Source organism: Stegostoma tigrinum, chromosome 32 (assembly GCF_030684315.1).
Source record: "Stegostoma tigrinum isolate sSteTig4 chromosome 32, sSteTig4.hap1, whole genome shotgun sequence".
Taxonomy (NCBI): Eukaryota; Metazoa; Chordata; class Chondrichthyes; order Orectolobiformes; family Stegostomatidae; genus Stegostoma; species Stegostoma tigrinum.
In genome coordinates, this window is record NC_081385.1 from 276,658 (window position 1) to 304,644 (window position 27,987).

Here is a 27,987-nt window from a genome sequence, read left to right on the forward strand (position 1 = left end):
TGTAACCATTTGCTGGCAGCTGAAGCCTAATTACTTGTAATAAATAGTGATTTCTCTTCAGTATGAAATCCTGGTCTTGTTTTCTGTCAATTTGGGTCTGAAAGTTGGTAAATTAAGAAACTGTGTGTACTTTTTAAAATCTTTACTTTCAATGGCGACTCTGGATGTAGCAGGGTTTGATTTCCAGCACGGCACCCCAGTGACTCATAATCACCCACCCTAGCTGCCCTGGAGAAGGTGATGGTGACCTGCCTTCTTCAAACTGTTCAGTCCACAATGCAGTTCAGGAGGGAATTTCCAGGATTTTGACCCAGCAACAGTGAAGGGAACAAGGGTGGTTTGTGGTTTGGAGGGGATCTTGCTGGTAGTGCTGTTCCCAAATATCTGTGTACTTCTAGATAGTAAATACCATTAACTCTATGTAGGACTTCTGAGGAAGGGTCACCGGACCCGAAACGTTAACTCTGTTTTCGCCTCCACAGATGCTGCCAGACCTGCCGAGCTTTTCCAGCAACTTTGTTTTTGTACTTCTACATAGTAGTGGTTGTGGGTTTGAAAGGGGCTAAGAGTACTTGGTAAATTTCTGTGATGCATCTCGTAGAGAGTAGATACTGCTACAACAGCGCCAATGGGAGCAGGAGTACCAATCAAGCAGACTGCTTTACCCTGGATGGTGTCAAGCACCTTGTGTTGTTGGTGGAAAGCAGGTTTGTAGATAGGGGACAGGCTTGAGGGAAGTCAGGAGATCAGTCACTCAATCCAGGATTCCTAGCTCCTGACCTGCTTTAGTAACTACATTATTTAAATGGCTGTTCCAATTCAGTTTCTGGTCAGTTTCCTGGGTCTGGATGGAGGGAATGTCAGCAATTGTAATACCATTACAAGTCAAGCAGTAATGGTTAAATTCTCTTCTGCTGTAGATAGTCATTGCTTTGCACTTGTGAGAATCAAATGTTACTTGATACTCATCAGCTTAAACCTGGATATTGTTCGGAGCTCGTGCATTTGAACAGGGACTGCTTCAGAATCTGAGGAGTTGCAAATGTGCGATCATCAGTGAACATCCCACTTCTGACCTTATGATGGAGGGAAGGTCATTAATGAAACAGGTGAAGATGGTTAGGCCAAGGATACTAAGCTGAGGAACTCAGGGAGATATTCTGGAGCCGAGGTGACTGGCCTCCACAACAACCACAATTATCTTCCTGTGTGCCAGCGACAACTCCAACCAATGGTGAGTTAGAGATGGTGATTGAATATAATTCTTTTGCTGCTGATAGTTCAAAGCACTTCATGGACAACCAGGTTTGATTCGTTACATTAAAAGTTGGAACATATCCCAGTTAGAGAACAAATGGGAAAGTCTCTGGAACTTGGCTCTCTCCTGATTGGTCAGGCATGATCAGCAGGTTGACTGGCCCCGACTGTGCCCAAGCATTCCTCAGAGTGCAGAATGCTACCGAGATAACAAATCTCCACCATTCACCAAGTTTAAAAGGTTCCAGTTAATCAGATACAAGTAGAGCCCCTATAGTTCCCCAAACCCCCAAACGCCATCCTTTTACCTGTGTGAATCCCAGTTTAATCCGCCTTTGCTTGAATGTTTTTGCAAACTGTTCGAGCTCCTCCAGGTCACTGGGTTCATCTGTCTGGACAGATGTAACATGCTTTGGGGCAATGTGTTTTGGAACCTGAAGTGGAGGAAGAGTTTCCAAATGTGGCTCCAGGGCTGAGCTCACTAGACTTGGCCGAATGACTGCCTGCAAAACCAGAACAAGTTCAGTTCACCAATTCAGAAAGATTGCATGAGCAGAGTCATGCAGAGAAATTTCTAACTGTCAAGTACTTAATTATATTCAAACAGATTGATACCAAAACAGTCATGTCTGGTATTACTCCCACCCACTACATTTGTGCATGGTCAGTGGGCACTGGCACCTTAACTTTCCAGACTATGCTGCAGGATCCCATTGTGCCAAGAGTCATGCAGCAGGTGGGAGGGTCACCACCAGGTGAGCTCTCAGAATTTAGGTCGAGTTGAAAATTGTCCCCTCAACTCTGAGCAAAGCTGCTTTGGATTGAAACTGTTATAGAACAGATTGTGTGGGTCACTGACCTGTGGTGTGATCCCCATGCCAGGCTGGGGTGGCAAGAGGCTGCTTTGTGATTGTGAGGACAACGGCAACAGATTTGGAGATTGCAGTGAACCTGGAAAAACATTTACAAATTACAAACTATAACAAGCATCTCCGAGACAAAAATCAATTAAACAAGTACATAAAAATCCACTGGAACGTCTGTCTTGAATATCCTCAGGATCGGTACCAGGATGGGTGGGTCTGGGGAATTGAAATGATGAGGAAGGTGTAGGACCCTCCTGTTCCAATTGCTCCTGGTGCTGCTGGAGAGCCCAGAAAAAAGAGGAGGCCAATAGGCAGCCTCCTACTGTTCCTGCCTCATTTTCACTCAAATGAACTGAAAACTGAAAAAAGTGTTAGAAGAATCCTAGAGCAGGAGTAGGTATTCCCAAAAGTATACCAAATTGTCATCACCCCTCAGCAAGAACGGAGAGATTTGCATGGGCAGGGAGGGGGTGGGATTATTAGCGGGTTTGAGATTATTTTTAATAATGTGCAAGGCCTAATATTTTGAACTGATATAGGTCCAGACCTTTTCGATGTTACCATTTAAACCACACTCACAATTTGCAAAAAGGTGCACATTTTAAATGAGCCACACAGCTGGTCACTCAGTTGGCTGTCAATGGCTGCCTCAGAGCCCCTGTCTAGGGTCCACCACATTGCTGACGCACATCTATCCCATTCCCATCACGATGTGGGCTCTAGGGCAAAGACGTTTTACAGTCTGTTACTAGGGAAAGCAGGAATGGACCTTACCTTGTTGGCTTTGTTGTGTTTGGGGGAGGAGGAATGTTGCTGCTGTCTGTATGTGATGTCCAGGTACCACCACAAGTTGCTGCAGGGTGTGAAGTGGCTGCAGGTCCTGAACAGCACACAGCATGGTTAAAAATCAGGCTAATGCCCCCAGTTTCCAATCAGCACTCTTCACCCCACACACACCACCCCCCCCCCTCTCACCAAACCCCCACCACACTCACACCCAATTAAAAACAACTTCAGGTCTATGTAGAAATCTTAAGACAATCCACCTGTGATGAAGGGGCTCATTTTAAAGAAGGAAAATTTCCTACTGTGGGGATGTTAGGGATTCTAATGCAATCCAAACACTTTTCCTGCAAATCTCTGTACTCTGTAAACCCAGTATCTACATCTCATTGTCCATTAGAAACATTTAGCAGAGAAAAATCACAAACGAGTCAGAAGAATTCAGATACTCGCAGCAAGAAAAGACCACAGGACAGACCATCTGTACAAATGGATCGCAGTGACCTGTACAAATACTCACTGTTGATATCGGACTGCCCGACACAATGGAAGGAGCCTCACAGGAGCGAAGGTGGCCTGCCTCTGCTGGTACCTGTGCAGGAGAATCACTCTGATCTTCAGTTTTGATCTAGAAAATGGAAGGTAGTTGTGTTGGACTTCCCACAAAAGGTTTACACAAAATAGCTGTCTTGCTTCAGGCCACGGAACATAAGCACATCTACTTATTTCCCTTTTTCCACCATCCTCAAACACAAGTTTAGAAAATCTGATTTCCTTTTTGTGAAACCATGTTGACTTTGCCTGATTGTATTATGATTTGCTAAATGTACTGTTACTACTTTGTAGAACCAGAGAAAAATTACAGCACAGAGAAAAGATCATTCAACCTAGTGTTTTAACAATAGATTACAGCATTTTCCCCAAACGCAGATGTTAGGCTAATATACCTGAGTTTGGTTCTTTGCATCCTCTTCCTTTCTCAAATAGAGATGTCATGTTTAGTTCTCCAGTCTGCTGGGATCTTTCCAGCAGAGGAAATTTTGGCAGATTTACCACCAACACATTCGCTATCTCAGTAGCCTCTTCTTTTAAGTCCCTAGAATGCAGGCCATCAAGGTCAACAGGCTTAACAGCCATTGATCTCATCAATATTCCATGTACTTTCCACCCTCCCTCTACGTCTACTGATGATAATTCCTCACATCCTTCGCCCCTGCATTTTCTATTGTTTTTGAGATGCTTTTAGTATATTTTAAAATGATGACAGACGCAAAATATCCTTTTCCTAATACAACTCTCCCTGTTTCATCATCTAAGGAACAAACATTTAGCTATTATTTTCTGTTTTATATTCATTAGAAGCATTTGTCATTTTTCTTGCTAGTTTACTCTAAATGCACTTTTTATATTTTTAGTTATTCTTCATTGGATTTTTAAAATGTTCTCAGTTTTTGGACTACTTGCAACCTTCACAAAATTAAAAATAAGATTTGACTATTATTTTTAACTTTAGTTAGCTGCAGAGGGTTCATCATTCTTATTTAAATCTCTCTCAATGGAGTACATCTTTTGAAAAACTAAACACAACCATCACCATAAATTTTGGCCTTGCTCATCAATCATCTTATTCTTAATCTATTCTCTACTCCTCTTAAAGTTTATGAAGAGGAAATTGACTTGAGGTAATTACAAAATTAAGATACTACTTTTGGAACCAATTTCTCAGCCTGAGACTGAACGCAATGTGTGTTAAGTATCAACTGGATGTAGTCACAGGTCCGGAAGCAAACTGGTTCGACTGGGTAAACTTGGGCCCTACCTTCTTTCTGTATGCAAATTACAGCTGCTCCAGGTGCTCATTTCCTGAGCTTAACCGCAGCCACTCGAGATCACTATAGCAAACCATTCACTGGTGATCTGAAAATAAAGGCAAACACTACCAAAATAGCCTAAAAATCCAAACTACAGAGGCAGCCTCTCTTCAGGAGCAGAGGGGCTTCAGCTAACTAATCAGCTCAACATGTCACTTTGCTTCCAATTAGAACTACCTGGATTTACTGGTAACAGTACAAGGAACCTCTTACAGAATCTATAGAAACCCCCATTCCTCCAAGGCACCAATTCTTTTTGGATGAATTTCTATGAAAACAAATATAACATGAGACATTTAAAATAATCAGAGGGTTAGATAGGGTGGATAGGGAGAGCCTTTTTCCTAGGATGGTGACGGCGAGCATGAGGGGGCATAGCTTTAAATTGAGGGGTGAAAGATATAGGACAGATGTCAGAGGTAGTTTCTTTACTCAGAGAGTAGTAAGGGAATGGAACGCTTTGCCTGCAACGGTAGTAGATTCGCCAACTTTAGGTACATTTAAGTCATCATTAGACAAGCATATGGACGTACATGGAATAGTGTAGGTTAGATGGGCTTGAGATCGGTATGACAGGTCGGCACAACATCGAGGGCCGAAGGGCCTGTACTGTGCTGTAATGTTCTATGTTCTATGTTCTATGTACCCTATTATACTGAGACAGCAAAGTGAATACTGACTCCCCAGGTACTGGCTCTTATTACACCAAGCACAGTCATAGCAGGAGACTGAAAATTTCACTTACAATTTGTGCTGCCCTGTCAAACACTCCCACAGCTTGTACAGCCCAGGTCAGATAGAGTAAAATAAATCTGAAACTAAAACAGAAATACCTGGGAGAAACACAGCACCCTGGCAGTGGGAGAAACAGTGAACATTGAGTTCATTGATCCTTTGTCCAAAAGTTCTACCAATGCTGCCAGACCTGCTGAGTTTCTCCAGAGAGAGTAAACCTCCCTCGAGATTGTTCCAAATGTTGGGAGAGTTGCTAAGCAGAATTTGGAAAGGTCGGCCATCCATGCCAACTCTCCGAGTTAACAAAATAATAAACTTGATCTGAAACTTACACAACTTGATTGAATATCCCATTGTTTCCACCTTTTCTTTGTTAGTCAATTACTTTCTCCCCCTCATTTGGGTTAGAATAAAATATAAATTTGTCAAAAGGTTGATTCATAACCTCACACTGCACATCCACTCACCTGCCGAGTAAAATCCAGGCCATTTTGTTCAATACCTGATAGAGAAACAAGAAAAATATAAATACAGAGCACGAGCTGGAGCTCAAGCCTCTGACGTATGGGTAAAGAGAGTGTAAGGAGTTCAGCATCTGACAGCACAGGACATACAGTTCCTCTATGTTCAATCCATACAGCCAGGTATCAAAGGCAAGTATCTATTTAAACTAATGGAATTAGGATAATTACAGTTCATCAAACTATTCAACTTACTGTGTCCATGCTGGCGTACTTGAGGAGCTGTACTGCCACATCTCCATTCCCTCCGACATCCCTGTACCTTGCTCCTTGTCAGATATTCAGCCAAATTTGACCTCTATTCTTAACACCAAGCCAATCATTCAATATTCATACTAAACACTTGGTGCTATCAGCAAATACGAGGCAGGTGGTGTGTGCCTGTGCATGTGTGTTTAAGTGTGGGGGGTGGTGGTGATAAATGATAGGTGGATGTAGTGCTCAAAGAGAAAAATAGTTGGACAGACAAAGGAATGGATAACGCTCAGCCTGGGAGAATAAATGGCTGCTAATGGGGACTGTTAGGAGCTGACAACTGGGGGGTGTGTGTAGCAGCCCATGTGATGATAAGGCCTGGTGCGTGGGACAAGGTGTCTCGAGCCCTAAGATTATTGAACTCCATGCTGAGTTCTGAAGGCTGCAGCAGTGTTCCAAAATGAGGCTCTGTTCTTCCAGCTTGTACTGAATTTTGCTGGAGCACTACAGCAAACCTGAGACAGAGATGTTGGCCGGGGAATGTGATGGGGTGTGGAAGTGGCAGGCAACTGGAAGCTCAGAATCATTTTTGTGGACAGAACATAGCATTCACCCAGTCTGTGTTCCGTCTCTCAAATTACAGAGGAGACCACATTGTGAGTGGCAAATGGCTAGATTGTGGGAAGTGCAGGTGAAGCATTGGTTCACCTGGAAGTTATGTTTGGGCCCATGGATACTGGGAAGGAGGTAAACAGGTAGGTGTTACACCTTCAGCAGTTGTGGGGGAAGGTGTTGTTGAGGTGCGGGAGGGTGTTGCGAGTGAAGGAAGAGTGGACCAGTGTGTCCCAAAGGGAATGGCTCTTGCAGAAGGCAGAAAAGGGAGGGGAGGGGAATATGTGTCTGGTGGTGGCATCTCACTGGAGGTGGTAGAAACAGTGGTTTGCTGGATGTGATACTGGTAGGATGGTAGATAAGGACAAGGGGGGCCCAATGCTATTGTGAGTGGGAAGAGAGGGTGTGAGGGTGGGAGTGCGGGAGATGAGTCACACCCAGTTAAGTGCCCTGTTGATGATGGTCCTGGGGAATCCTCAGCTGAGAAAGAAGGTGGACATTTTTGAGGCTCCCTTGTCAAAGTTGACATCATCAGGACAGATGTGGCAGAGGAGGAGGAATTGAGAGAATAGAATCTTTACAGGAAGCAGGATGCAAGAATGTGTAGTCAAGGTAACTGTGAGAGTTGGTTGGTTTATAGTGGATACTAGTGGCCAGCCTGTCCCCAGAAATGAAAGACAGATGTTGAGAAAGGAAAGGGAGGAGTCAGAGATGGACTAGGTGAAGGTGAGAGCAGGCTGGAATATGGAAGCAAAAAAAATAGTAAAATTCCAATTCTGGATAAGAGAGGGAAGCAGTACCGATGATTTCATCAATATACCAAAGAAAGATGTGGGTGGGGTCCAGAGTAGGACCAGAACAAGGAATGCTCCACACAACCCACAAATGTACAACCGTAACTGGGGCCTATGCAAATACCCATAGCCACACCATTGACCTAAAGTGGCAGGAGTTGAAAGAGAAAAGTTATTCAGACTGAGAACGAGTTTGGCCAGGTGGTGAGCGTGGTGGGTGCTGGATAATTTCTGGATGATGTTTATTGTGTATTTGGGTGATTGCATGGTGTGTGGTAAATAAAGTGGTTATTGAGCTGCAGGGATGAATGTGGAAATATGCTTTTGTGTCAATTATGAAAGCCTGGCTCAAAGAGCAGGACTAGATCCTAAATATTTCATGATACAAGGAGTTTAAGAAAGATAGGAAAGGAAATAAATGAGCATTAAGATAACTAAGGAATGCTGGAGATGATGATAAAAATGGACTTGGTTCGATCAAAGAAACAATGAAGACAAAATCACATTCCTAGGTGTTTTCTGCAGACCATCAACTGGTAGGAGAGAGAAGAAAACAATTTTTTTTAAATTGCAGAAAGGCTCAAAAACAATAGAATAACTCTAATGACTGGATTTGATTTCTGGTCTGTCAGGATAATTATCGTGAATGGAAGAATTTCTGAAAAAGCAGAAAATGCTGGAGATGCTCAGCAGGTCTGACACCATCTACATTCGGGGGTGGGGAGAGAGAGAAAAACAGGATTAGTTTTCAAAATCCAAATTTCCAAATTGAGTTCAGGATAAATTTCTGGTTGGGTGTGTTTGAGTCTAATTAGGATGGAAGCATTCAGGTCAAAATATCAGAGGGGAACATTTAGATAGAGCTGTCAGTACAAGGTTTGGGTTAGATTTCGAAAAAGGACAAGGAATAATCCAGAGTAACAGCAATTAAAGAGGGCTCAGTTTCAGAGTGAACATATTTGGCGCAGATTAATTGGAATCAGCAATTGGCAAGCAAATTGAATAGATCAATGATAACAAGGTGTGGAGCTGGGTGAACACAGCAGGCCAAGCAGCATCTCAGGAGCACAAAAGTTGATGTTTTGGGCCTAGACCCCTCTCAGAATGCTCTCCAATAATTTTTCCACCATAGAAGTAAGACTGACTGGTCTGTAATTTCCAGGATTATTCCGATTCCCTTGCTTGAGCAAGAGAATGACATTTGCCACCCTCCAACCTACTGGCACTACTCCAGTGGACAGTGAGGACGCAAAGATCATTGCCAAAGGGGCAACAATCTCTTCCCTTGCTTCCCCTATAAACCTTGGGTACATCCCATCTGGCCCAGGGGACTTATCTACCCTCATGTTTTTCAAAATTTCTAGCACATCCTCCTTCCTAACAACAACTTGTTCAAGCATATCTGCCTGTTTCATGCTGTCCTCACAAACATCAATATCTCTCTCACTGGTGAATACTGAAGCACGGTATTCATTAAGGACCTCTGCTACCTCTGACTCCACACCCAAGTTCTCTCCACAGTCCCTGATTGGCCCTACCCTCAATCTGGCCATCCTCTTGTTCCTCACACAAGTGCAGAAAGCGTTGGGGTTTTCCTTGATGCTACCCGCTAGGTTTTTCTCATACCCGCTTCTAGCTCTCCTCAGGCCATTCTTCAGTTCCTTCCTGGTTACGTGTAGACCTCAAGAGCCCTGTCTCGAGGGCTTTCTGAACCTTCCTCTTGACTAGGTGTTCAACATGTCTTGTCATTCAAGGTTCCTTCACCTTCCCATCCCCTCCTTGCCTCAGTGGGACAAACCTATCCAATACTCGCAGCAACTGCTCCCTCAAAAACTTCCACTTTTCTGTCGTGCATTTCCTTGAGAGCATCTGATCCCAAATTTATGCTCCACAGTTCTTGCCTAATAGCATTGTAATTCCCCTCCCAATTAAATACTTTCCTATACAGTCTGGTCTTAATCCTCTCCATGGCTGTGGTAAAAGCCAGGGAGTTGTGATCACTATCACCGAAATGCTCTCCCACTTGCACTTATGTGCACTTATTTTGTTTCAACTAATTCTGTGCCTTTCATACACCTAGGGAATTGTGACACTTTGTCCCATCTACCCACCACCACCACCAGCACTCCTGCCCGCCACCCCCCGGGTCTGAAGAATGTATTCAAAAGCAGTCCATTGAAAAGTTGAAAAACATGAGGATAGATAAGTCCCCTGGGCAAGATGGGATATATCCAAGGCTCACAGGGGGCGCAAGGGGAGAGACTGTTGCCCCTTTGGCAATGATCTTTGCATCCTCACTGTCCACTGGAGTACCGCCAGTAGATTGGAGGGTGGCAAATGTCATTCCCTTGTTCAAGAGACGGAACAGGGATAATCCTGGAAATTACAGACCGGTCAGTCTTACTTCTATGGTGAGCAAATTATTGGAGAGGGTTTCGAGAGATGGTATTTATGATTATTTGGAAAAGCACAGTTTGATTAGAAATAGTCAGCAGGGCTTTGTGAGGGGCAGGTCATGCCTCACAAGCCTTATTGAATTCTTTGAGGATGTGACAAAACACATCGAATTAGGTAGAGCAGTGGATGTGGTGTATATGGATTTTAGCAAGGTATTTGATAAGGTTCCACACGGTAGGCTCATTCAGAAAGTAAGGAGGCAAGGTATTCCGGGAAATTTGTCTGTCTGGATACAAAACTGGCTGTCCAATAGAAGACAGAGGGTGGTAGTAGATGGAAAGTATTCAGCCTGGAGCTTGGTGGCCAGTGGTGCTCCACAGGGATCTGTTCTGGGATCTCCGCTTTTTGTGATCTTTATAAATGACTTGGATGAGGAAGTGGAAGGTAGGGTTAGTAAGTTTACAGGTGACACAAAGTTTGGTTGGGTTGTGGATAGTGTGGAGGGCTGTTGTTGGTTGCAGCGGGACATTGACAAGGTGCAGAGCTGGGCAAAAAAGTGGCAGATGGAATTCAACACAGAAAAGTGTGAAGCGATTCATTTCGGAAGGTCAAATTTGAATGCAGAATACAGGGTTAATGGCAGGATTCTCGGCAGTGTGGAGGAACAGAGGGATCTTGGGGTCCACGTCCGTAGATCTCGCTAAGTTGCGACCCAAGCAGACAAGGTTGTAAAGAAGGCATATGGTGTGTTGGCTTTCATTGGCAGGGGAATTGAGTTTAACAGCCGTGAGGTGAAGACTCTGGTTAGACCACACTTGGAGTGCTGTATTCAGTTCTGGTCACGTCATTACAGGAAAGATGTGAAAGCTTTAGAGGGGGTATAGAGGAGATTTACCAGGATGCTGCCTGGACTGGAAGGCAGGTCTTATGAGGGAAGGTTGAGGGAGCTCAGGCTTTTTCATTGGAGGGAAGAAGGATGAGAGGTGGTTTTATAGAGGTTTACAAGATGATGAGAGGCAGAGATAGAGGGGATAGTGAGAGATTGTTTCCCAGGGCAGAAATGACTATTATGAGGGGGTATAATTTTAAGGTGATTGGAGGAAGGTATAGGGGAGATGTCAAAGGTAGGTTCTTCACACAGAGAGTGGTGGGTGTGTCATAGTGAAGTCATATACTTTACAGACTAGTAAACAACTCTTGGATAGGCACATGGAGGATAGTAAAATGTAGGGTATGCAAGGTAATAGGATAATAGGTAGGCACAACATTGTGGGCCAAAGGGCCTGTATTAAGCTGTACTGTTCGATGACAGATGTCATACTGGTAAAGAACACAAGATTTTGGCTGAATATAGAAAGTTTAGAGATGATGGGAATGAAAAAGTAATGAGGAACAAAGAGTAAGTACGAAGAGATTAGCAATTAACGAAAAGGAAATATAAATATTTTCTTACAGATATCTAAATAGTATAAAGCAATAGGGTTAATTAGGGCCCTGAAAGGGGACTTGCCCATTGAGCCTGGAGCATGGCTGAGTTCTTGACATCTAACCTAACCAAGAAATTAGGTCATCCAAGTTACAGTTAAAGATGAAGGATCTAAGAAACTGGATTAAACTGACCTGAAAGAAAAGCAGAGATAATGCGAACTGCAGATTCTGGAGAATCCGAGATAACAAAGTGTGAAGCTGGATGAACACAGCAGGCCAAGCAGCATCTCAGGAGCACAAAAGCTGACATTTCCGGCCTAGACCCTTCTGATGCTCTCTGATGCCCAAAACGTCAGCTTTTGTGCTCCTGAGATGCTGCTTGGCCTGCTGTGTTCATCCAGCTTCACACTTTGTTCGCTATGAAAGAAAAGCAGCTGGCTGTGTAATGTGCCCAACCAAACCCCCTCAAAACCTTAACATAATCTAGACCCTAGCCTTTTCTAATTTTAAAGGTAAGTGCCAGGCATTGCATTTTGGGTGCAATTCAATTGGTCAAACTACCAGTCTTGAAGCAAAACACATTTCATTCATATACATTAAAAATACAAAAGAAATAAGAAATGGGAAGAACTTAACTCTATTAGAAATTCTCTTTTGCAAAAACTGAATTATAGATTATCTGACACGCAATTCTAGCAGCAGGAAGGGTGCTCCAGCTTTTAGACTATAAGACCATAAGACCATAAGACATAGGAGTGGAAGTAAGGCCATTCGGCCCATCAAGTCCACTCCGCCATTTAAATCATGGCTGATGGGCATTTCAACTCCACTTCCCTACACTCTCCCCGTAGCCCTTCATTCCTTTTGAGATCAAGAATTTGTCGATCTCTGCCTTGAGGGCTTCCAACGTCCCAGCCTCCACTGCACTCTGCGGCAATGAATTCCACAAGCCCACCACTCTCTGGCTGAAGAAATGTCGTCTCATTTCAGTTTTAAATTTACCCCCTCTAATTTTAAGGCTGTGCCCACGGGTCCTAATCTCCCCGCCTAACGGAAACAACTTCCTAGCGTCCACCCCTTCTAAACCATACATTATCTTGTAAGTTTCTATTAGATCTCCCCTCAACCTTCTAAACTCTAATGAGTACAATCCCAGGATCCTTAGCCGTTCATCATACGTTAAACCTACCGTTCCAGGGATCATCCGTGTGAATCTCCACTGGACACGCTCCAGGGCTGGTATGTCCTTCCTGAGGTGTGGGGCCCAAAATTGGACACAGTATTCTAAATGGGGCCTCACTAGAGCCTTATAAAACCTCAGAAGCACATCGCTGCTTTTATATTCCAACCCTCTTGAGATAAACGACAACATTACATTCGCTTTCTTAATGACTTTTTAGCTGTAACAGAGAGGAATAACAGCTTCTACATGCAGATTCAAGACCCCAGATATTGCTACTATTGAAAAACAAACTAATTATACTGGTTCAGAGATAGTAGGAACTGCAGATGCTGGAGAATCTGAGATAACAAGGTGCAGAGCTGGATGAACACAGCAGGGGAAGCAGCATTGGAAGAGCAGGAAGGCTGATGTTTCGGGCCTAGACCCTTCTTCACTTGACCCCACTGATTCTTGCTGCTTCTATTGTTCCAACTTGAAAAACAACCCCAAGGCCTCACAAGCTGTTTTTTGGCTTTGGAGCAGTCAGCTCATCACCTCAGTCTCAGTCTATCTTCACAAAAGACAAAACTAGGACAAAGTATACCTCTTAAAGCCATTGTATTATCAAAGCTGTACAAAAGTTGTTAAGTCATCAGAACAAGATCAGATGCAAGCCAGGACACTGAAAAGCAAGAGTAAAAAGAAAATCACAGAGACAGACAGGCCACATTTTCCAACCCTCAGAGAACTGGGAATTGAAAGTTACACTTGCTCAGAAAAGGGTACGGGGAAAAAAACCCATCAATTATAGGCCAGTGAGTTCAAGATAAAGTTATGAAAGATGTCATTTTAGGAGAATTTTTTAAAAATTTAACAGTCTCTTAGACAAACATGAGTCAAATTCAGAATGGATTTAAGTCATAGAACATAGAACATTACAGCACAGTACAGGGCCTTCGGCCCTCGATGTTGTGCCGACCTGTCATACCGATCTCAAGCCCATCTAACCTACACTATTCCATGTACGTCCATATGCTTGTCCAATGACGACTTAAATGTACCTAAAGTTGGCGAATCTAGTACCATTGCAGGCAAAGCGTTCCATTCCCTTACTACTCTCTGAGTAAAGAAACTACCTCTGACATCTGTCCGATATCTTTCACCTCTCAATTTAAAGCTATGCTCCCTCGTGCTCGCCGTCACCATCCTAGGAAAAAGGCTCTCCCTATCCACCCTATCTAACCCTCTGATTATTTTATATGTCTCAATTAAGTCACCTCTCAACCTTCTTCTCTCTAAATGAAAACAGCCTCAAGTCCCTCAGCCTTTCCTCATAAGGCCTTCCCTCCATACCAGGCAAAATCCTAGTAAATCTCCTCTGCACCCTTTCCAAAGCTTCCACATCCTTCTTATAATGCGGTGACCAGAACTGTACGCAATACTCCAAGTGCGGCCGCACCAGAGTTTTGTACAGCTGCAGCATAACCTCTTGGTTCCAGAGCTCGATCCCTCTATTAATAAAAGCTAAAACACTGTATGCCTTCTTAACAACCCTGTCAACCTGGATGGCAACTTTCAAGGATCTGTGTACATGGACACCGAGATCTCTCTGCTCATCTACACTACCAAGAATCTTACCATTAGCCCAGTACTTTGCCTTCCGGTTACTCCTACCAAAGTGCATCACCTCACACTTGTCCCCATTAAACTCCATTTGCCACCTCTCAGCCCAGCTCTGCAGCTTATCTATGTCTCTCTGTAACCTACAGCATCCTTCCGCACTATCCACAACTCCACCGACCTTAGTGTCGTCTGCAAATTTACTAACCCATCCTTCTACAGAGTGTGAAGATAGATAAGTCCCCTGGGCCGGATGGTATTTATCCTAGGATCCTCTGGGAAGCCAGGGAGGAGATTGCCGAGCCTTTGGCATTGATGTTTAACTCGTCATTGTCTACAGGAATAGTGCCAGACGACTGGAGGATAGAAAATGTGGTTCCCCTGTTCAAGAAGGGGAGTAGAGACGACTTTGGTAATTATAGACCACTGAGCCTTACCTCAGTTGTTGGTAAGGCTCAAGGATTGTCCCACAATCGCATTCCTCCGCATTTTGTACAATAGCCTACTGTGGGGAACCTTATCGAACGCCTTGCTGAAATCCATATACAACACATCAACCGGTTTACTCTCGTCTACCTGTTTGGTCACCTTCTCAAAGAACTCAATAAGGTTTGAGAGGCACGACCTACCCTTCACAAAACTGTGCTGACTATCCCTAATCAATTTATTCTTTTCTGGATGATTATAAATCCTATCTCTTATAACCTTTTCCAACACTTTACCAACAACTGAGGTAAGGCTCAGTGGTCTATAATTACCAAAGTCGTCTCTACTCCCCTTCTTGAACAGGGGAACCACATTTTCTATCCTCCAGTCGTCTGGCACTATTCCTGTAGACAATGACGAGTTAAACATCAATGCCAAAGGCTCGGCAATCTCCTCCCTGGCTTCCCAGAGGATCCTAGGATAAATACCATCCGGCCCAGGGGACTTATCTATCTTCACACTCTGTAGGATTTCTAATACCTCTTCCATGTGAACCTCAATCCCTCCTAGTCTCGTAGCCTGTATCTCAGTATTCTCCCTGACAACATTGTCGTTTTCTAGAGTGAATACTGTCGAAAAAAAAGTCAATTATGTTTAAGCAATTATGTCTTTTTTGGATGAGTTGAGAGGATTGCTGAGGGAAATATGCTTAATGCACTTCCAAAATATATTTGATACTTTGCTCCATCTGATGTGGCAGCAAAGAAATGTCAAGCAATAAAAGGGATAGTGGCAGAACACACACAAAACTGGCAGGCAGGAATCAATAGTGAGCAATAGAGTATGGAGCTCACACTGTGTTGTCTCTAACTCCAGCATCTGCGATTCTTGCTATGTCCAATATTGCCCATTAATTGTTTTTCAGACACAAGAAAAGTATGTAGTGGGAGATCACAGGGATCAGTATTTGGACGACTGTTGTTCTTGATCTATCCACTGACCCTATCGCTTAGAGTTTCCACAATAACATAACAGGCAGAACAGCCTCCTCCTGTGCTGTAACCAATGATTTTATTCAGCCCTCTTCTCCAGCTATCATTCACAAAACTACACCATATGCCAGTTTCAGCTATTCAGCTACAAAAGACACAAGAGCTGAGCCTGGTCTTTTGACATCCACATCTCAACAATAGTTCCCACAAATCTACTCCACCTTCTGAACCCACTTGCACAATGTTGGAGGCTAGGCTGGGGTTCTTCATACTTGCTTGTTCAAATAATTTGAGAAGACTTTTCATTCAACTTTGGCTCATGTAACATTTTTCAGTTGAGCATTTTACACTCCAAGTGCTTCAATCCCAATACCTGTGAACATTTAGTAAACATGTCAGAAACTATTTACATCCCAATATAAGCTATTGTTACAACACAGTGTAGAGCGGGAGGAACACAGCAGGCCAGGCAGCAGAGGAACAGGAAAGTTGATGTTTTGGGTTAGGGCCTTTCTGAAGACATCAACTTTCCTGCTCCTCTGACGCTGCCTGCCTGTGTTCCTCCAGCTCCATGTTGAATTGTCTTGGACTCCAGCATCTGCAGTTCTTGCTATCTCATAAGTTATTGAGTTGGGTTGGGGGGGTCTGGTGGCGGTGGTGCAAGGTAGTGGGGGAAAGGTGTGAGTTTCTTTAAGTTAATGGGCCCTAGGGATATCACGGACGAAAGACCTTAGAGAGAGTGGTCTTTTCCCACTGTCCCTTGGCATCAGCTGCTGCAAAGTTTAATGCATCCCTCAGCATGTAGTCCTGAACCTTGGAATGCGCCAGTCTGCAACACTCGGTCAGGGTCAACTCCTTGCTCTGGAAGACCCACAAGTTTCAGACTGACCAAACAGCTTCTTTCACTGAATTGACTGTCCTCCAGGGACAAAGTTTTTCTCTGTGCGTCTCCTGGGGAACAGCCTGTAGAACAGAGTCCTAATATCAAGGAGCTGCTCAGGACAAACCCTCACAAAAACCGTTGCATCTTTCTCTAGACTTCCTTTGTACATCTCCTGCTGGAATGTGCTTTTGCAACAGTCTCAACACCGCCCACCCCACCACACTCCCACTCCGGCCTCTGGGAGTGTGTGCGTGACACACAGCAAATGGACATAAATATAGGGTCTCACAGGTAGTGCTCTTCTCACCACCCACCAAGTGATGTCTTGGTGTCTGTTGGAAAGATGTGGTGATGATGCGTTTTGCCGAATGACTTTGACAGTCTGCTGAGGGAACAACATGACAGGTTCCACCCATCTCCTCCTCTTCTCAGGATCTCAAGGACGCTCTGTGCTGATCACGGCCTGATTAAAGTGCTCAAAGGTGTTTTTCTTTGCACATTTCTCCACAAAGGACGGGTGATACGGAACAGTGCAACAACTTGGAGGGTTCCACGGCAGTGAGGCCAGCCCCATCCTTCACGACACGGGGACAGGTAGAGCCTCAGTATGTAATCACGCTTGATGTTTGTGCACTGAAGGTCTACGCACAGCTTGATAAGGCCAAACACATTTGGGGCCATCAGGATGAGGGTGGCATTGGATATGTCCTTCCTCCCTTTATCCAGAGTTTTGTACAGTGTTCCTGTGGACAGTCCAGCTTAGATATCCAGATGAAGTGGAAGATGGCACAGGTTCAGGGAATGGGCGAGACCCACACCATGTACTACTGTGAGAGAGAGTGCCTCACACCCAGGTTTTTACCTGCAATGGAGAAGGAGCACTGCTCCTAAAAACCCAGCTTCTGCTTCACTTTTGCGATGCGCTCTTCCCAAGATTTTGTGCACCCCCTGAACCATACTCCCAGCATCTTCAGTTACCTGTCCTGATGGTGAAGAGAATGAAGGATCGGTCAGCCCAGCTTCGAAAGAACATGGCCTCGCTCTTGCTTCAATTTACCTTGTTCCCCCACCCCCCCCCCCCCACCTCACCTCCTGAGGCCAGTTTGAACTAGTCACAGATGCTCCTGAGTCTGTGCACTGACAGCTGACCCCAGCAGAAAAAAGGCAATGTCCTCCACGTAAAGGTAGGCTTTGGCCTTTGGCCTTCAGGCCTCCACTGCCTGGAACAGTCACTGCCACCACCGCCCCCCTCCCCCCTCCCCCCGCCCCCCCCAAACTTCCTAACGGACTCAGCAAGGGGCTCAATGCAGCACAGAAACAAGGCAGGAGAGACTGAGCAGCCCGGCCTGACTCTGGATCAGATCGGGAAGCTTTCTGAGTCCCACTCGTTGATTGAGACTATGTTGGTGTACAAAAGTCAGATCCAATTGCAGGTTCCCTCCCCAAAGCCCATTTTGAAAAGCATGTCCCACATGTAGGTGTGTGATATCCTGTCAAAGGCCTTCTACTGATCCAGGCTGATGAGGCAGGCATCCACCCCACTGTCCCGCATGTAGGCGATTGTATGCCGGAGGAGTGTGAGGCTCTTAGAGATCATCCTGCCTGGTGTGGCACAGGGTTGGTCAGGGTCAATCACTGATCCCAGGGCAGACCTGACTTGGTTGGCAATGACCTTAGACAGGATTTTGTAATCTGCATTCAGAGATGATATTAGTCACTAATTTCTAATTTCCTCCCTCCCACCTTCTGCTTGTAGATGAGGGTGATGATACCTTTCCTCATGGATTCTCTCATGGTACCTGCCAGAATATGCTGTTGTATGCCTCCAGCAGGTCCTGGTCAATCACGTCCCACCGAGCCCACTATAACCCGTCTGGTAAGGTATCACTTCTGGGAGGCTTATTCCTTCCTAAAGGACTCAAGGGTCTTAGTCAGCTCATTCCGAGAGGACAGCTGGTCCAGCATCCTCCACATAACGTCATCTAAGACCTCTATGATAGACAATAATAACAACTGGAAGGTTGCACTGTCAGTGGGCTCCGTGTATTACAGACTGGCATAAAAGGATTTGCTGATCCTCAGGATGTCGGTCTGAGATGGTGTTACTGAGCCAACTTCTTCCTTCAGGTTGCTGAGCACAGAGCTCTCCCCGTGCACCTTCTGGAAGGAGAAATGTGAGCATGTCTTATCCTGCTCCACGGAGCGGACCCTGGACCGGAAGGTTATCTTAGAGGCTTCTGGAGGCAAACAGAGAGGCTTGCTGGTTTTTCACCTTCTGGAGATCCTTCATAACAGCAACCCCCATCATCATCTGCAGGAGTAGGTCTTGTATGTTTTCCTGGAGTTTGGACAGTTTTCCCCATATCTCTCACATCATGAACAACTTTAAAAGGTTAAAAAAAAAGTTTTGATGTTATTGGAAAGTTTTAGTGTTGAGGCATTCTGCCTAAATGACTTTGACAGTGTGCACTGGGAGCTATGCGACAGGATCAGCCATCTCCTTTTCCCTTCGGATCTTGTGGATGTTGCGTGCTGACCACTTCCTGGTGGAGTTACGGTCAAATGTGCTTTTCTTTGCACATTTCTCCACAAAGGACAGGTGATACAGAATAGTCTAACTACTTGGTAATTTCACGGCAGTGAGGCCAGTCCCATCCTTCGTGACACGGGGACAAGTAGAACCTCAGTATGTAATCATACTTGATGTTTGTGTCCTGAGAGATGACAGCAGCTTTGGTTACATTCTTCCCCCATTTCTCCAGAGCTTTGTATAGTGTCCCTGCGGACACGGTGAAGTGAAAGCAGGCTCAGATGATGCAGGTTGGGGAATGAGCTAGACTTGAACTTTGTATAACAGACAGTGCCTCACTCCTGATCGCCAGGCTTTTACCCACAATAGAGGGGGAGCAGCGCTCCCAGCAAGCCAGTTTCTGCCTCACTTTGGCAATACACTCCTCCCAAAGTTCTATGCAGAACATTCCCAGCACCTTCAAGTAATCTGTCCTGCTGGTGCAGAAAATAAAGGGTTATTTGTTTCCAAATAACATGCTACAGAAGACAATGGGAACTGCAGATGCTAGAGAATCCGAGATGACAAAGTGTGGAGCTGGATGAACACAGCAGGCCAAGCAGCATCTTACGAGCACAAAAGCTGACGTTTCCGGCCTACAAAAGGTCAAGCTTTTGTGCTCCTAAGATGCTGCTTGGCCTGCTGTGTTCATCCAGCTCCACACTTCATTAACATGCTACAGGAGGTCCCCAGCCACCATCCAAAACCAACCTCCACAACCCAAGAGTCAAGGAAAACCCCACCCTCTGGTGACACTCTGTGTGTGTCAGCGCACATCAGGGTGAAGGTGACTATCCCATATAGAGTCACCTTTGACCATCTGTGAAGATGTAGATGGCTCAGATGAGCTCAGTTTCTGTTTACTTATTTCAGAAATATTCTTCATTCAAAACTTTTTTTATATACATAGTCATTAGAGCAGTTTGATTCTGTACACAAGTCTTTACATCTGTAGAACAAACTTAGCATTCCAAGGGTGACCTTAGTGGGATGGAGATGGGGGCCCTAAGACTTACTTCTGCTGTAGGACCAATGCCTCTGCGTTCATTCCACAACCAAATGACCCACTGACTGAAGAGGAGACAGTGATCAGACGTGAAGGGCTGAAAGGAAACGAACCCAAACCGTTTGCACAAGATGGAATTCTCCAGAAAGGCAGTAGCTGGAACTGGTTTCCTGATTTGAATTTCAAATGAGCTCCCCTTTGCTCGGACACGGCCATGCCGCCTCCAGCTCCACTATGGAAATCAGCTCCAACATGCAAATCAGGCCGGAGGCCACTCCGCCCCTCCAACCAGGGGAGGGTTCGGGAGACTTGGAGCAAGTAAGACCCGCAGGGAAGAACAGTGACCGCAAGGTATGGGGCGTTTGTGAACAGGACCCTTTTCAGAGTGGCGATTAAAAACGATTTGGGCGAGTTGTGACTCGAGTGCTCCTGAGCCAGAGACAGAGAAGTTAACAAAGTAAGAAGCCGTGCTAATTTCACAGAACTGAATAAACATGCAAATGAGGAACTGTCAGTAAAAACAATGTGTTTAGGATCCGGTTATCGAGCCTTTCCCTAAAGACAGCTTCAAACTAAAACAACGCCTCATTCTCAAATTCTATACTGGAACCCCAGATCCGCCCAGCGGGAACATGAGGCCATTCGGCCCGCCAGCATTGCTCGCTCGCTTGCTTTTCAATTAGATCATGGCTGATCAACTCCACACTATCTCCATATCTCTTAGTCTTCAGAAACCTATCGATTGCGTTGAACATGCTCAATGACTGAGCTTCCAAAGCTTTCTGTCGTACAGAATTCCACAATTTCACCATCCCCGAGAAGAACTTCTTCCCCATCTCGATCTTAAGTGATCTACTCCTTGCCCTGAAACTATGTCTCCTGGTTTTAGACTCACCAGCCAGGGGAAGATCTCTAATCCCTACCCATTCAAGCTGTTGAACAATTCTGCAGGTTTCAATGACATCACTCCTCATTGTTTGAAAGTTGAGAATACAACTGCAGTTCCTTCTTGTTAAACAATTCCACCAAACCAAGGTTTTAACTCGTTCCCAATGCCGCTGCGTTCATTTCACAGTTTCCTTCCACAGCCAAATAACCCACTGACCCAAAGAAGAGAGTGATTGGGCATGAAGGGCTGAAAGAACACAACCCCAAACTCTTTGCACAAGATGGAATTCTTGGGATATCTAATTCACATTTTCTATGGTAATTAAAACCTTCTTTTGTTAAGTCCTAGTCATAGAGCCTTTTTCCATGCTGTAGACTGCTTTGGTCCATCAAGTCTGCGCACGTCAAAAGTTGCCCTTTAACTATTCTCATCTTACTTACCAACATCTGGGCCATAGCCTTGTGCATCTTGGCATCGCAAAGGGACCAGAATTGTACATAATACTCCAACTGAGGTCTCACCAAGGCCCTATACAACCTCATTCTTGCACTTAAACACCTTGTAAATGAAGGCAGCATAACATTTAGCTTGCTGATTCTCTACTGCACCTGAATGTCAATTTTTAGTGACTTGTGGACAGACACCCACATTTCCCAACTACTTGCTCATTAAAGAAATATTCTGCCTGTTTCCTTTATACGAAAAGGTGAATAACTTCAATTCTTTCCAGCTGGCATGTTCAACTCACCTGTCAAAGTCTTGCAATTCTCCTCACACCCTCATCCTGACTTATGTTGCCACCCAATTTGGTTCCTACAGCTAAAACATTTACGTAGATTGTGAAGAGTTGTGGACTTCACATGGATCCATAGAATATCCCAGTGCTAAAGCCAAAAATGATCTGTTTATTCATCCTGTTTTCTGTTTATTACCAATTCTCAATCCATGCTATATTTTCACAATCCCATGAGCTTTAATTCTGCTTAAGTTCCAGCATAGAACCTTATCAAAGGCCTGAGAAATCCAGATACATTATTCATTTCATCAATGTTGCAAGTAATAAATGCAAAACAATCCAACAAATTTGTCAGACTTGATTGCCCTTTCATAACTCCATATTAACCCTGCCAAAATATACATTTATAAATGTCCAGTTATCACATTCATTACAATAGAATCTAAAATTTTCCCGAAAAGTAAATTAAAATGAACAGCTCTATAATTCTTGCAGGAGGCTTGGGTTCAAATCCCACCTGCTCCAGAGGTGTATTCTCACGTCTATGGTTCTTCACTTCACACTCTGGCTCTGGCACCCCATCTCCTTTGTAAATAGTGGTGTTATATTCACCACTTTGCAGTACTCAAACATTTCTAGAACCTTTGGATTTTGAAAGATTCACCACATCCACCATTTCTGTCTAGCTGCCTTCTTCAATGTACTGGAATGAAGCTCATCTGATCCAGATCATTTATCAAACTTCAATCCAGTTTCCTTTTCAAGCATTACCTCATTATTATAACAAAACTTTTATTTGCATAATAAGTAGAACACGAGAACTAGCAGAAGTAGAGAAGTAGAACCTGCTCCATCATTTAATTTTCTCAGTTTCATAAGTCCTTCAATCACCTAGTATTTCTGGCAGATTTTCCTGCAACTCCTCTGATGACAAAACCAAACAAACTTCTATCATTTTCCTATTCTTCACTAAATATTCTTCTGTGTCTACCTGTAATTGGCCTCATTTCCCTTCCACAATCTGTATGAGGACCAAGGCACTGATAAAGAAAATCATCCCAACAGAATTTTATCATAAAACCAATATACTGGACCTACCAAGATAACAAAGTGTGGAGCTGGATGAACACAGCAGGCCAAGCAGCATCTCAGGAGCACAAAAGCTATGGCCTGCTGTGTTCATCCAGCTCCACACTTTGTTATCTCGGATTCTCCAGCATCTGCAGTTCCCATTATCTACTGGACCTACCAACACCAGCATGGCCCTGGCAATTTGAAGAAGGGCATTAGGGCCCATGATACAGCTTCAGCTCATCTAAGGTTAAGGAAAGCACCTGATCATCTTTTGCCTCCACTAGTTAACAAATCAGTGGCCCCTCAGAAGGGAGGTGGAGGTTATGAAGTAGTAAGGATTAGGCAATTTGTTGCCAATACGTCAGCCTTCCATATCATTGCTAGTAATCAAACTATTTATAAAAGTTTGATTAAAAAAACAGTAATTTCTGAAAGAGCTCAGCAGATCTGGCAGCATCTGTGGAGAGAAATCAGAGTTAATGTTTCAGGTCGAGTGACCCTTCCTCAGAGCTATTCATAAGGACCGTTATGGCATGGTGGTAATTTCCCTATCTCTGAACCAACAGACCTGGGTTCAAGTTCCACCTGTTCACAGAAGTCATTACACACCTTTGGAACAAGTTGATTAGAAGGTAAGTAATAAGAATGTCTGATCTTCACATTGAGTACAGTAAATAAGATGGATATATTCAACAAATATCAACCCAAAGCTGGGCATCCATGTAAGACAATAATGCCAGTAGATTAACTACCTGGACTGGATCAGTCGTTTTTTTTTATTCAGAGCCTAGCATCTGCAGTAATTTTCTTTGCCATAACAATGACAGACTTATCTTCAGTGTTAGTGTAACTTTAGTTTCTACTGAAGCCATTTTGAAGATGTAACGTGACCATGCTTGCAAATCCAAAACAAAACCACAGCAATGAGCCATAAACTATCAAATGCGTTCTCAAGCAGATTCTTGACAGTTAACAGTTTTGCATTAATTGGAGTCTGTCAGTGACTGTTGCCCTGCCATTCTGTTGTTTCTGTTCTGAGATTGTTTGCCTTACAGAGGTTGTGTTCTATTCTGTTGAGCTCATGTTCTTCCAGCACCAATAGTGTCCAACTGTCCTGTCTTATCAAAGATCCAGTCAACGGCCCTGCACACTAGAATTACTGGGCAGGAAGAGGCAAGGCTAACCTTGTATAAGGCCTTATTCAGGCTGCAGTTAGAGGATGACAGCTTGGCCTTTGTAAAGGGTCCATTTATTAAACTTGTTTCACAGAACATGACTGTCACTGGCAAGTCTGACATTTACTGTTCTGGAGAGGATGATGGTAAGCTACCTTCTTAAACTATTGTCCTGCTGTTAGGAAGGGACAGGGTTGTTCCAAATCAGGATGGTGTATAGCTAGCGGGAAAGGTGCAACTGCTGGTATTTTGTCCTTCTTGGTAGTGGGGGTTTTGGAAGACGCTGAAGGGATCTTGGTGAATTACTGCAGCATATCTTGTGAATGGTTCACACTGCTGCAAAAGTGGTTGAGGGAGTGAGTTTCAAAGGTGGTGGATGTGGTGCCAATCAAACTAGCCCCTTTTGAAATAGATGATGTTAAATTTCTGGAGCTGCAGTCATCCAGGCAAGTGGGGAGTATTCCATCACACTCCTGACTAGTGCCTTGTAGATAGTGGACAGGCTCTGGAGAGTCGGGAGGTGAGTTTGGAGGTGAATTCTTCACTGCAGGATTCCCAGCTTCTAACGTGCTCATGTGGCCACAGTATTTACATGTCTTGTTTAGTTCAGTTTGTGATAAATGGTAACCCCAGGATGTTGATAGTTTGGTGGGGGGGGGGTTCAGCGGTTATGACACCATTGAATGTCATGGGGTGGTTAGAATGTCTCTTATTGGTGATTATCACGGCCTGGTATTTGTGTGGGTGAATGCCACTTGCCACTTGTCAGCCCAAGCCTGGAAGTTGTCCAGATCTTAGTCCATGTCTAAATACAATGTTTCAACATCAGGATAAAAACAAAAAAAAATACTGGAAATCTGAGGTAAACAAAATGCTGGAGAAACTGAGCAGGTCCATCAGCATCTGGGCAGATAAACAGTTAACGTTAAAACCAATAGGACTGCACACTGTACTTAGACCCAGCGATGAAGGAGTTTAAACTTTGGATGGCTCAGCACCAAGGTTTCAGCTGGAATGAGAGATAATGGGAGGTAACAAGGTGTGCAGCTGGATGAACACAGCAGGCTAAGCTGGAATGGAGGGTTTTGGTCTGGGGAGGGGGAAGTCCAGGGAGCGGTTCCTGCAGCACTTTGAGAGCAGCAGTTGTCGGGTCGGACAGGAATTGGTCTGGGCTTCCTCTGAGAAAGGGACAGCTCGAAAACCTAGAGAGTAAATCATCATGTTCAGGCCTGATTGGAGGGACTGTGATGTCACTCACGATCGAATAGTTGCCAATCTCAGGCAGGGCTCTGTCCACATGAAGTGGCCCAGAAAGTACTGCTGTTCCCCCGACCCCCACAAGCCTGGGGGCTTCTAAACCCCAGAGTGAGACCTGGCTGCGATGGTTTCTTCGCAGAGAAAACCCCCGGGCCCAGGGACAACACCGGGTTATGCCCCACCTCCACCCAGGACAGCGGGTTACCACGCCACCCCCCCCCCCCCCACCACCACCTCTCCCGCCAGGTCAGCAATGGGGGGGGGGAGGTGTGGGAGGGTGAGGAAGGGGGCGATGAGGGATGAGTGGGAGGGGGAAGGAAAGGGAGCAGGAGGGGGCATGCGATCGGGTTGAAGAATGGAAGGGAGAGGGGGAGGAGGAGGAGCACGGGGCGGGGGGGGGGAAGAAAGAGGTTGTGGGGGGCAATTTTCTCCCCTCCCCTTCCCTTCCGTCACTACAAAATGCTCCTATTTCTCCCCGAGTCTCCTCCCATCGCCTACCCCCCGCTGCTGGGCTCGGTACAAATCCGAATCCCCGGCAGATTGCCCTGTTCACATTCCACCAACAAAACAGAGGGTCCGCTTTAACAGCGGCATCCACCTGCTCTTGCTTGCTAAGGCAGGTCAGCCATGGAGTGCATCACACGAAGGTTCCCAGCTGGGAGGGTGAATTGAGAGGGAGCCTGTAGCCTGACCCTAACAGCCGCTTCCCAACCAGCACATCTTAAGAAGGACAATACCCGAAGCTCCTTTCCGCCAGATGCTTGCTGTGTTTTTCCCAGCCTCCTGTTTCTCGAAGCAGACACCACATCTCCAAAGTTTTTACCTGCTCGCTCCTGCCGCTGAGGCACCACGGTTCCACCATCTGAGCATTTTTCGGAGACACTCATCCTCCAGGCGTGAGAGCAACGGGCTGATCTCGTTCAAAGAGCAGCTGCACCCGGCCCTGTGTCTAACCTGCCCAGCTCTCCTTGTAGCTTCCGCCACTGCAGCAGCAGGCTGTACTAACTCGCTCTACTTTAGGCAAATTTCCCTGCAGCTGGGACGCAGGAGGTTCGGTTTTACTCGATGGGAGGTTCGGGACTTTGATGAAGAATTATTTGCATATCACCATCACAGGTTGTAGAACTCACCGGCTCTCATTTGTTTAATTCAACAACTCCCAGCTCCGAATAAACAGAATTAACTCAACTCCCAATTCCGGAGCGCGCATTGGCTGAAGGCGCCTGTCTGTTTGGGGTCAGTTCTGACCGAAATCCTCGCTCTACAATAAATGCTTCCAGCGGTGATTCTACCTGGCACCTTCCTCAATAGCACACCTCACCTCCTCCTGGAGATTGTTCAGGGTCATCCCCCGGGCAGCTGGCCCGGCACCAGGGCCCAGAGCTGGCCTCGAAATGATCCTGTCCAGTGTGCACACCGACCGACTGGCCGCTCAGCCCATCCTGCACGTGGGCCAAGCTACCGACAGAAACTTCACTCAAAGATTCGAATAAAGAGTCCCCACAGGGAGCAGGAACAGTTACAAACTTCGGAAGCCCAACTCAAACCAGACATTATTACCAGCAAGTGAACGCGTTGTGTCTCTTTCTCTCATTCTCCCAGCACAGGTTTCTACCTTTCTTGGCACCTAGCTAACGCGATTCAATTAAACTGGCTTCACCGGATCAAAAGTGAAGAATAGCCAATAGGATTTAGAGTAAGCCCCTCATGCCTGTGCAATTATTCAACAAAATCATTTAAAGTTTTGGCAAAGATCTGTAGCTCAGTTTGTGGGTCAGGCTGTTGACTTGCTGGCTTACATCTGCCTGTCACTGCATCTTGTAGATGGTACACACTGAGCCTCCATGGTGGAGGGAGTGAATGCTTGCTGGTAGATGTGGTATCAATCAGATGTGCTGCTTTGTCCTTGATGGTGTCAAGCTTCTTGAATTTTGAAGCTGAACCCATCCAGGCAAGTGGGTAGTATTCCAGCATGCAGGTTGTATCTTGCAGACGGCAGACAGGCTTTGGGGAGACAGGAGAAGAGTTTCTTAACCATTGAATTGCTAGCACTCCCCCACCCTGGGGAAAAAATGACCTTGACTATTCCCTCTCTCCATGCCCCTCATGATTTTATAAATCTCTACAAGATCACACCACAGCCTCCAATGCTCCAGGGGAAAAAGCCCCAGCCTATTCAGCCTCCTTCTATAGTTCCAACCCTCCAATCGCAGTGACAGCTTGTAACTATTTTCTGCACCCTTTCAAGCTTAACAACATCTTTCCTACAGCAGGGAGACCAGAACTGAATGCAGTCTTACAAAAGTGGCCAAACCAATATCCTGTACAGCCACAATACAATCTCCCAACCCCAATACTCAATGTGCTGATGAACAGCCTTCTTCACTGCCCTGTCTACCTGCAACTACACCTTCAAAGAACTATGAACCTGCACCTCCAGGCCTCTTTGTTGGCAACACACACCCGGACCTTACCATTAAATATATCAGTCTTACCCTGATTTGCCTTTCCAAAATGCAGCACCTCACATTTATCTAAATTAAATTCCATCTGTCACTTCTTGGTCCATCAGCCCATCTGATCAAGGTCCTGTTGTACTCAGGTAATCTTCTTCACTGTCCACTACACCCCTAATTTTGGTGTCACCTGCAAACTTATTAACCATTCCCCCTATATTCACATCCAAATCATTTATATAAATGACAAAAAACAGTGGACCCAGCACTGATCCTTCTGGCA

General features: G+C 45.1%; 1 protein-coding gene across 3 annotated transcripts in view; it reads right to left on the reverse strand.

Moving 5' to 3' along the window:
- pou2f3 (POU class 2 homeobox 3) overlaps positions 1–26,196 on the reverse strand; it is a 43,072-nt gene extending 16,876 nt beyond the window's left edge. For all 3 annotated transcript variants that reach the window (XM_059638953.1, XM_048562199.2, XM_048562198.2), the window contains exons 1-6: positions 26,072–26,196; positions 5,980–6,014; positions 3,427–3,534; positions 2,898–3,003; positions 2,117–2,208; positions 1,566–1,760 (exon numbers count right to left, since the gene is read on the reverse strand). In XM_059638953.1, coding sequence (XP_059494936.1) covers positions 1,566–1,760; positions 2,117–2,208; positions 2,898–3,003; positions 3,427–3,534; positions 5,980–6,014; positions 26,072–26,135 — 600 coding nt within the window. In that variant the 5' untranslated portion in view covers positions 26,136–26,196. The remainder of the gene's footprint in view (positions 1–1,565; positions 1,761–2,116; positions 2,209–2,897; positions 3,004–3,426; positions 3,535–5,979; positions 6,015–26,071) is intronic.
- Between the last annotated feature and the right edge of the window lie 1,791 nt (positions 26,197–27,987).